General features: G+C 35.1%; 1 protein-coding gene across 2 annotated transcripts in view; it reads right to left on the reverse strand.

Annotated features, from left to right (window-relative positions):
- Nucleotides 1–11,240, reverse strand: part of col2a1b (collagen, type II, alpha 1b) — a 152,354-nt gene that overhangs the window by 64,914 nt on the left and 76,200 nt on the right. For both annotated transcript variants that reach the window (XM_061887092.1, XM_061887084.1), the window contains 8 exons: nt 10,832–10,939; nt 10,711–10,764; nt 10,589–10,642; nt 10,405–10,458; nt 10,282–10,335; nt 1,998–2,105; nt 1,864–1,917; nt 1,685–1,738 (listed from right to left, as the gene is read on the reverse strand). In XM_061887092.1, coding sequence (XP_061743076.1) covers nt 1,685–1,738; nt 1,864–1,917; nt 1,998–2,105; nt 10,282–10,335; nt 10,405–10,458; nt 10,589–10,642; nt 10,711–10,764; nt 10,832–10,939 — 540 coding nt within the window. The remainder of the gene's footprint in view (nt 1–1,684; nt 1,739–1,863; nt 1,918–1,997; nt 2,106–10,281; nt 10,336–10,404; nt 10,459–10,588; nt 10,643–10,710; nt 10,765–10,831; nt 10,940–11,240) is intronic.

Consider the following 11,240-nt stretch of genomic DNA (forward strand, 5'->3'; position numbering starts at 1 on the left):
GCCATGTTGTTCCAGACCACAGCAAACATTACCCAGCTTGCAAAAATTATAATAAATCCATTAGAAGAAGACAGCCTGCCATTTCCTTTAACTTGGACACACACATCTATACCGTTGGCCATTCAAAGCCAGTAATTTACAGGAGTTATCTCACCCTACGAAAAGCCGCCATTTTACTAATGTTTTCAGTTGTTGTAAAAATGTGTAAAATAAATATAAAATTTCAACATTTCTGTCAATAAAGATTTACGTCAGCCTGCGACACATAGTCATTTTGATAGCAGGCAAATATAGCTAATATAGACATTTACATCATGTGTTATCTTTATTATAACACTTATATAAGGCTTTTGATTTTTTGTTGCTCCAGACAGATTATTGTTTTGTATTTTTGGTCTTTCAACATTTTGGGTTGCCGACCCCGATAGCGTTATGATGACGTCATTGCAAAGAACAATACGCGTGAGTTTCTGATCAACATTTTAAAGTGGATGCAGCTATAAATTAAGCTTTTGGACGCTGACCACTCACAGTTATGACATAAGTAGGTTGCTTACAGCCATAATTGTTCATAAAAGGTTGTTTTTTTTTAAACAACAGTGATGGATGTTTTACTTTTGTTGACCACGAACTCTCCAACTAGCGCAGACTGAGCAGGTCCAGATTTATATTTTTAAACCAAAAAAAACAAAAAAAAAAACAATAATAAATTATAATTATAATGTTAAGTTAAAGTACCAATGATTGTCACACACATACTAGATGTGGAAAAATTATTCTCTGCATTTGACCCGTCACCCTTGATCACCCCCTGGGAGGTGATCAAAGTACCAGTATAATGGAAAAAAAGCTGACTATATATGCCTAATTGTGTTTCATTGTAGCCATTATAATCCATATCCAATTGTATTTCCAATGTGAAAATACCGTCTAAACATCATAAAATGCCACAAATCAGTTGAATATTATATATATATATATATATATATATATATATATATATATATATATATATATATATATATATATATATATATATATATGAAAAAGGAGGATTACCTCCAAATTCTTCAGGACAACCTATAATCATCAGCCTGGAGGTTGTGTCTTGGGCGCAGTTGGGTGTTCCAACAGGACAAAGGAATGTATAAATCAGACTAGAATTAAGTTTTTAGCGTGGACTTCCTAAAGTCCTGACTTAAACGTGTGGACAATGCCGAAGAAACAAGTTGATGTGAGAAAACCAACACATTTAGCTGAACTGCACCAATTTTGTCAAGAGGAGTGGTAAAAAATTCAACCAGAAGCTTGTGGATGGCTACCAAAAGTGCCTTATTGCAGTGACACTTGCCGAGGGACATTTAAGCAAATATTAACAATACTTTTGATTTGGTCACATTTTCAGTAGACACATAATAAATTCCTAAAAGAACCAAACTTCATGATTTTTTTTTGTGACTAACACGTATGTGCTCCAATCACTCTGTCACAAAAAAATAAGAGTTGTAGAAAAGATTGGAAACTCGAGACAGCCATGACATGATGTTCTTCACAAGTGTACGTAAACTTTTGACCACGACTGTATATACACACATATACATCCACTGTAAGAAATGCATTATTGATTATTCCAAGCAGTGTTTTCTAATGGTTGCTGATGCAAATTAGGATTGTTTGAACTTACATTGGGCCCGGGGGGTCCAACACGGCCAGCGGCTCCAGGGAAACCAGTGGCGCCCTGAAAGAGAAGGAGATCACGAAGACCATGAAGTCAGTCTGACCAGGCAGGAAAAATTGAATCCCAACAGAAAATCAATAACAGTGATGTCTTCGGCCGGGGTCTAATTTCATGATGTCACTTACAGAAGGTCCTTGAGCACCGCGTGCACCCTTAGGTCCAGAAACTCCAGTCGGACCCTGAAAGAGAACCATCAAAAGGGGGTTTTGTGGCGTGATGGTTTATAGTTAGGTGATAACATTTCAGTGCAAATTCCCACAGCAGGCCCAGGAGCACCAGATGGTCCTTGAGGTCCGGGGGCACCGGCGTCACCCTTCTGCCCGGATTCTCCCTGGTCTCCCTTGAGTCCAGGTTGGCCGTCAGCACCCTGTTGGAGAAAATTAGCATTAGCTAACGCCGGCTAATGGACTCTATTAGTATAGTTAGTAGGGCTGTGAATCTTTGGGTGTCCCAATATCGATTCTTGGGGTCACGATTCGATAATATATCGATTTTTTCGATTCGATTCTCGATTCAAAAACGATATTTTTCCGATTCAATACATAGGATTTCAGCAGGATCTACCCCAGTCTGCTGACATGCAAGCAGAGTAGTAAGTTTTTTTTAAAAACAGCTTTTATAATTGTAAAGGACAATGTTTTATCAACTGATTGCAATAATGTAAATTTGTTTTAACTCTTAAACGAACCAAAAATATGACTTATTTTATCTTTGTGAAAACATTGGACACAGTGTGTTGTCAAGCTTATGAGATGTGATGCAAGTGTAAGCCACTGTGACACTATTGTTTTATTTTTTATTTTTTATTAATGTCTAATGATAATGTAAATGAGGGATTTTTAATCACTGCTATGCTGAAATTATAACTAATATTGATATTGTTGTTGATAATATTCATTTTTGTTTCATTACTTTTGGTTTGTTCTGTGTCATGTTTGTCTCCTCTCAATTGCTCTGTTTATAGCAGTTCTGAGTATTGCTGGCTCAGGTTTGGTTTTGGAATTTGATTGCATTGTTATGGTATTGCTTTGTAGTGGTTTGTTGGATTGATTAAAAAAATAAATAAAAAATAATAAAAATTCAATAAAAAAAAAAATATATCGATTTTTTTAAAAATGAGAATCGATTCCAAATCGCACAACGTAAACGATTCGATTCATATTTGAATCGTTTTTTTCCCACACCCTTAATAGTTAGCATTCACACGTTTTGTACCATTCAGTTATTTGATTTTTTTTATTTTTTATTTTAAGTCGTTTTGGATAGAGATGTCCAATAATGGCTTTTTTGCCGATATTCCTATATTGTCTAACTCTTAATTACCGATTCCGATATCAACCGATGCCGATATATACCGTAGTGGAATTAACACATTATTGGCTTACAGCAGTGGTTCTTAACCTTGTTGGAGGTACCGAACCCCAACGGTTTCATATGCGCATTCACCGAAAAATAAAATGTCTTGTTTTTTTTCAAATTCAAGACAAAGTTGTATGTTTTTGGTACCATTTTAGTATGTGGAACCTAGTCTAAGTAACACACACTTAATTTAGAGTTATTTGGACACTAGGACAGTGGTTCTCAACCTTTTTTCAGTGATGTACCCCCTGTGAACATTTTTTTTAATTCTAGTACCCCCTAATCAGAGCAAAGCATTTTTGGTTGAAAAAAAGATATAAAGAAGTAAAATACAGCACTATGTCATCAGTTTCTGATTTATTAAATTGTATAACAGTGCAAAATATTGCTCATTTGTAGTGGTCTTTCTTGAACTATTTGGAAAAAAAGATATACAAATAGTGCGATGAGGTGGCGACTTGTCCAGGGTGTATCCCGCCTTCCGCCCGATTGTAGCTGATAGGTGCCAGCGCCCCCCGCAAACCCAAAAGGGAATAAGCGGTAGAAAATGGATGGATGGATATAAAAATAACTAAAAAACTTGTTGAAAAATAAACAGGTGATTCAATTAGAAATAAAGATTTCTACACATAGAAGTAATCATCAACTTAAAGTTCCCTCTTTGGGGATTGCAATAGAGATCCATCTGGATTTATGAACTTAATTTTAAACTTTTCTTCACAAAAAAAGAAATCTTTAACATCAATATTTATGGAACATGTCCACAAAAAATGTAGCTGTCAACACCGAATATTGCATTGTTGTATTTTTTTTCGCAGTTTATGAACTTACATTCATATTTTCTTGAAGTATTATTCAATAAATATATTTTTAAAGGATTTTTAAATTGTTGCTATTTTTAGAATATTTAAAAAAAAATCTCACGTACCCCTTGGCATACCTTCAAATACCCCCAGGGGTACGCATTTGAGAACCACTGCACTAGGGGAACATATTCTAAGTAATAAAGACTTAATTTAGAGTTATTTGGTTAGGGTTGGGGTTGGGATTAGAGAGTTAGCGTTATAATAACGCCATGCCGAATAAGGCATTGATAAGTACTTAATAGTTAAGAGCCAATATGTTACTAATTTGCATGTTAAAAAGCAACTAATTAATGGTGAATATGTTCCCCATACTAAAGTGTTACCATGTTTTTTTTTACTGGTGCACAAAATTAACCATGCATGAAATCAGCTTGTTCAAAAACAAAACCAACAGTGCGTAAACTCACAACAAATTACACACCTGCAAATCAGTCAGATGTTGCCGTATCCGTAATAAGGCGATAGGGAGAAGTTTGTATTCACACGATGAGTCGGGTGTGTTTTGACGTCCGCCGAACCCCTGAGGCCGACTCACCGAACCCCTAGGGTTCGATCGAACCCAGGTTAAGAACCACTGGCTTACAAAAAAATCTTAGGGTACATTAAACATATGTTTATTATTGCAATTTAGTCCTTAAATAAAAGAGTGAACATACTAGATATCTTGTCTTTTAGTAGTAAGTAAACAAACAAAGGCTCCTAATTAGTCTGCTGACATATGCAGTAACATATTGTGTCATTTATCTACCTATTATTTTGTCAACATTATGTGGGACAAACTGTAAAAAAATATTATTAATCCACTTGTTCATTTACTGTTAATATCTGCTTACTTTCTCTTTCAACATGTTCTATCTACACTTCTGTTAAAATGTAATATTCACTTATTCTTCTGTCATTTGATACTTTACATTAGTTTTGGATGATACCACACATTTAGGTATCAATACGATACCAAGTTGTTATAGGACCATACATCGGTCATATTCAAAGTCCTCAAGTGTCAAGCAATCTATTTTCTGAGTTTATAAAGAATAACATACATTTGTAAAAAAACAAAAGAAGATGTTGTGATGCCAAAAAAATATCGACTAAATACGCTACTGTAGTTGGTATCATTACAGTGGATGTCAGGTGCAGATCCACCAATGCCATTTGTTTATATTGTGACGCCGGTGAGCTATTGTATCCTCCTACGATGTGTAGTGAAACATGTTTACCTATTACTCGTCCCCCAGTGATAATGTTACTTGTAAGAAACTTACTTTATTAGTCGCCATGAAGGCGAGGATTAGTGATTTAGAAGTAGCTAAAACACTGCAGACTGCGGATGGACTTTAGCCGCTGGCGAGCCATATCTTAAAGCACTTCTTCCTGAGGACGTTGTACTTTTCAGAGACGGTATCGTACCGAATATGATTCATTAGTATCGCAGTACTATACCAATACCGGTATACTGTACAGCCCTAATCTGTACTAGTGGCTGTTAATCTGTCATTTTTAGATTTGTCCATCAGATGGCAATATTTTTTCCCATTTAAAGTACGCAACAACAGAAAAATATGTGTGTTGTTAATGCTGTTCGATAATACAGTAATGCGTTTTTGTTAGTTTCGAAAAGGCCCGGCGACTTGTCCAGGGTGTACCCCGCCTTCCGCCCGATTTTAACTGCGATAGGCACCAGCGCCCCCCGCGACCCCAAAGGGAATAAGCAGTAGAAATGGATGGATGGATAGTTTTGATAAAAGACCGACACGTTTAAAGAGGAAACAATACTGCTATGAAATATTTACACAGCAGGTTCAGGGATAAATGATTAAGTACATTCAAATAAAGGTTTCCTAGCAAGTAAACAGAGGTGTTTGTGTTCCGCGGCAATTAAAGAGTGACAGCAGTGAGGTGTGGGAACGGGAGTGTCAAAACGTGTGTTTTTCTGCTAGCATCTCTTTCTATTTTGAGTGTGTATGGTGATAATTAAGGTGGGAACTAGTTGGAATAATTATATCTAAGATATCACAAAACTTTGTGTTTCAATGTGTTCCCGGCGAGCAGACAAAAGCTGTCCTTGATCCTACCAAGTAGAAGGTTAGTAAAACTCCACTGTGTAGGACGGGAAGCAACATGAAAGTGTTCGGTTTCTTTCTTCAATTGTAATCCACAGGGAGATTTTGTCTTGACCTAAGACCTACAAAGCAAAGAGGAAGCAGGACCTGACTCGCCTCCAGGCACCTCTTCTTTGAACTGTTTTACGACCTTTTCTTTGAACTGTTTTGTGGCCCAAGGCAGCACCTGTTTACAACCCCCTTCCTTTAGAAACAGCTGTTGCCATGTAATCAGGGAAAGTCCAAATACAAGAGGAGGCGTACAATCTTTTGTCAGAGCGTGGTGGAACTGTACAAAGAGTACAGTCCCGACGTTTATCCTCATTGAGCCAAATTTAATTCTGTCTCTGTTTAATTCCTTGCTTCTTGTCTTGTTTAATAGATGGCATCAGTGTTTGAACCTGACATACCAACACAGTTTATATACTCAATAATGTCAACGTCATACATGGGGGAATTTTTTTAAAATTAAAAATATATATGTGATATATATGTGCTTGTCTCTTGGAGATAATCACACTCAAACTTTGCACTGAGACACGCCTTTGTCCTTCTGTCTGTGATTGAGTGTCACGTTATTATATATGTTACTTATCTATGTGTTAATGATAGTTGTACTTATGTTTATGTTTAATGATGCTCGTGTTACTTAATGCATATATTTATTTATTCATACTTGTGTTACTTGTACATGCGTTAATGATACCTGTATATGATTACAGGTTTCATTAACTGGCATTACTTATGTCAGTTTTTTTTTTACCTGTGTTACTTATGTATGTTTATATTGATACTTGTGTTACTTATGTATGTATTTATTGATACTTGAGTTACTTATGTATGGTTTAATGATACATGTGTTACTTATGTGTGTATTTAATGATACCTGTTACTTATGTATGTGTTTAATGATACCTGTTACTTATGTATGTGTTTAATGATACCTGTGTTACTTATGTATGTGTTTAATGATACCTGTGTTACTTATGTATGTGTTTAATTATATGTGTGTTACTTATGTATGTATTTAATGATACCTGTGTTACTTATGTATGTGTTTAATGATACCTGTTACTTATGAATGTGTTTAATGATACCTGTGTTACCTATGTATGTGTTTAATGATGCCTGTGTTACTTATGTATGTGTTTTGGATACCTGTTACTTATGTATGTATTTAATGATACCTGTGTTACTTATGTATGTGTTTAATGATACCTGCTACTTATGTATGTGTTTAATGATACGTGTGTTACTTATGTATGTGTTTAATGATACATGTTACTTATGTATGTGTTTTTGATACCCGTGATACTTATGTATGTATTTATTGATACTTGTGTTATTTATGGCTGTGTTTTTGATACCTGCGTTACTTTTGTATGTATTTATTGATACTTGTGTTACTTATGTATGTGTTTGATGATGCCTTTGTTATTTAATGATGTCTATTTTTGATACCTGTGTTACTCATGTATGTTTTTCATTGACACTTGTGTTTCTTATGTATGTTTTAATGGTACCTGTGTTACTTAAGTATATGTTTTCGATACATGTGTTACTTATACTATACTTGTGTTACTTATGTATGTGTTGAATGATACCTGTTACTTATCTATGTGTTTAATGATATCTGTGTTACTTATGTCTGTCTTTATCAATATGCGTGTTACTTAATGCATGTGTTAATGATACCTATGTTATTTATCTATGTGTTAATGATACCTGTGTTACTTATGTATGTGTTTGATGTTATCTGTGTTACTTATGTCTGTGTTTATTGATACATGTGTTACTTATGCACGTGTTAATGATACCTGTGTTGATTATGTCTGTGTTTGATACCTGTGTTACTTATGTCTGTGTTTTTGATACATGTGTTACTTATGTATGTGTTAATGATACCTGTGTTCCTTATGTCTGTGTTTGATACCTGTGTTACTTATGTCTGTGTTTTTGATACATGTGTTACTTATGTATTCTTGTGTTACTTATTCATGTGTTTAATTACACCTATGTTACTCATGTCTGTGATTTTGATACATGTGTTACTTATACTTATGTATGTGTTTATTGATACGTGTGTAACTTATATATGTATGTATTTATACTTGTGGTACTTATGTATGTATTATTTGATACCTGTGTTACTTATGTCCGTCTTTATTGATACTTGTGTTACTTACGTATGTGTTTATGATACCTGTGTTACTTTTGTATGTGTTGGTTGATACATGCGTTACTTATGTATGTGTTAATGATACATGTGTTACTTATGTATGTGTTAATGATACATGTGTTACTTATGTATGTGTTAATGATACATGTGTTACTTACTCAGGACCTTCGTATTGTGAGGCAGAAGCACTAACCCCTCTGCCACCGTGAAGCCCTTGTGTGACTTTTGTCCGTGTTTATTGATACTTGTGTTACTTATTCATGTGTTTGATTATAAGTGTGTTACTTATATCCGTGTTTATTAATACTTGTGTTACTTTTGTATGTTTATTGATACTTGTGTTACTTATGTCCGTGTTCATTGATACTTGTGAAACTTGTGTCCGTGTTTATTGATACTTGTGTTACTAACGTTCGTGTTTATTGATATTCGTGTTACTTATTCATGTGTTTAATTATACGTGTGTTACTCATGTCAGTGTTTATTAATACTTGTGTTACTTTTGTATGTTTATTGATACTTGTGTTACTTATGTCCGTGTTTATTGATACTTGTGTTACTTATGTCGGTGTTTATTGATACTTGTGTTACTTATGTCGGTGTTTATTGATACTTGTGTTACTTACGTCCGTGTTTATTGATACTTGTGTTACTTTTGTCCGTGTTTATTGATATTCGTGTTACTTATGTCCGTGTTTATTGATATTCGTGTTACTTATTCATGTGTTTATTGATACGTGTGTTACTCATTTCCGTGTTTATTAATACTTGTGTTACTTTTGTACGTTTATTGATACCTGTGTTACTTACGTCCGTGTTTATTGATACTTGTGTTACTTATGTCCGTGTTTATTGATATTCGTGTTACTTATTCATGTGTTTAATTATACGTGTGTTACTCATGTCCGTGTTTATTAATACTTGTGTTAATTTTGTATGTTTATTGATACTTGTGTTACTTATGTCCGTGTTTATTGATACTTGTGTTACTTATGTCGGTGTTTATTGATCCTTGTGAAACTTGTGTCCGTGTTTATTGATACCTGTGTTACTTATGTCCGTGTTTATTGATATTCGTGTTACTTATTCATGTGATACTTGTGAAACTTGTATCTGTGTTTATTGATACTTGTGTTACTTACGTCCGTGTTTATTGATACTTGTGTTACTTATTCATGTGTTTAATTATACGTGTGTTACTCATGTCCGTGTTTATTAATACTTCTGTTACTTTTGTATGTTTATTGATACTTGTGTTACTTATGTCCGTGTTTATTGATACTTGTGAAACTTGTATCCGTGTTTATTGATACTTGTGTTACTTTTGTCCGTGTTTATTGATATTTGTGTTACTTGTTCATGTGTTTAATTATACGTGTGTTACTTATGTCCAAGTTTATTAGTACTTTTGTTACTTTTGTATGTTTATTGATACTTGTGTTACTTATGTCCGTGTTTGTTGATACTTGTGTTACTAATGTCGGTGTTTATTGATAGTTGTGTTACTTGTTCATGTGTTTAATTGTACTTGTGTAAACTTTGTCCGTGTTTATTGATACTTGTGTTACTTTTGTGTGTGTTTATTGATACTTGTGTTACTTTTGTGTGTGTTTATTGATACTTGTGTTACTTATGTCCGTGTTTATTGATACTTGTGTTATTTATGTCCGTGTTTATTGATACTTGTGAAACTTGTGTCCGTGTTTATTGATATTTGTGTTATTTATATCCGTGTTTATTGATAGTTGTGTTACTTATTCATGTGTTTAATTATACTTGTGTTACTTATGTCTGTGTTTATTGATACTTGTGTTACTTTTGTGTGTGTTTATTGATACTTGTGTTGCATATGTTTGTGTGTATGGATACTTGTGTTACTTATTCATGAGTCTAATTATACATGTGTTACTTTTGTCCGTGTTTATTGACACTTCTGTTACTTATTCATGTGTTTAATTAAACCTGTGTTACTTATGTCCGTGTTTATTGATACTTGTGTTACTTTTGTATGTGTTTAATTATAATTGTGTTACTTACTGGTGGTCCAGCAAAGCCAGCAGGCCCAGGGGGTCCGGTCTCACCTCGGTCACCCTGTAGGAGATGACAATTGGTCAATGCATGCTGCATTATCATGGTCACCAAGTTTTACGGTGAACTTACAGGAGCACCACGAGTACCAGCAGCTCCAGAAGGACCAGCAGGACCTGATTCACCCTGTCAATAAAACACACAACGGAGGCATTAGTAACACACACACACACACACACACACACACACACACACACACACACACACACACACACACAAATGTGTGCAGACATAAGCAAACTGACAAAACCACTACCTTCTCTCCATTTGGGCCACCAGGACCAGGAGGGCCGATGGGACCAGTAAGACCCTGCAAAAGTACAACAGTTGAGTAACAAAATGTGGACAACATGTCTCAATACTGGATGTTCAACTTACCCTGCCGCCATCTTTTCCTGCAGCACCCTCAGGTCCTTTCTCCCCAAGGTCACCCTATTAAAAACATGTTAATATTGACACTCGGACGTGTTGAACTTTAGTAATATATACGGTTTATTACTCTATCTCCTTTCGGTCCAGGGATACCAGAGCCTCCTCTCTCTCCAGGCATACCCTGCAGACCAGGCGGTCCCTGAGATCCAGCACCACCAGCGGGTCCAATAGCTCCCTAAAAGTTGATGGAGCACAAAGATTGACACCAGCACAGACTAATGACAGCAGCAGATTTAAATATATTGTAAAGTGTATATACGGTCGTGGTGAAAAGTTTACATACACTTGTAAAGAACATAATGTCATGGCTGTCTTGAGTTTCCAATCCTTTCTACAACTCTTATTTTTTTGTGATAAGAGTGATTGGAGCACATACTTGTTGGTCACAAAAAATATTCATGAAGTTTTGCTTCATTTATGGGTCTACTGAAAATGTGAGCAAATCTGCTGTAAGGTTTTAGAATGGCCTTCCCAAA

Source organism: Nerophis ophidion, linkage group LG02 (genome assembly GCF_033978795.1).
Source record: "Nerophis ophidion isolate RoL-2023_Sa linkage group LG02, RoL_Noph_v1.0, whole genome shotgun sequence".
NCBI classification, from domain to species: Eukaryota; Metazoa; Chordata; class Actinopteri; order Syngnathiformes; family Syngnathidae; genus Nerophis; species Nerophis ophidion.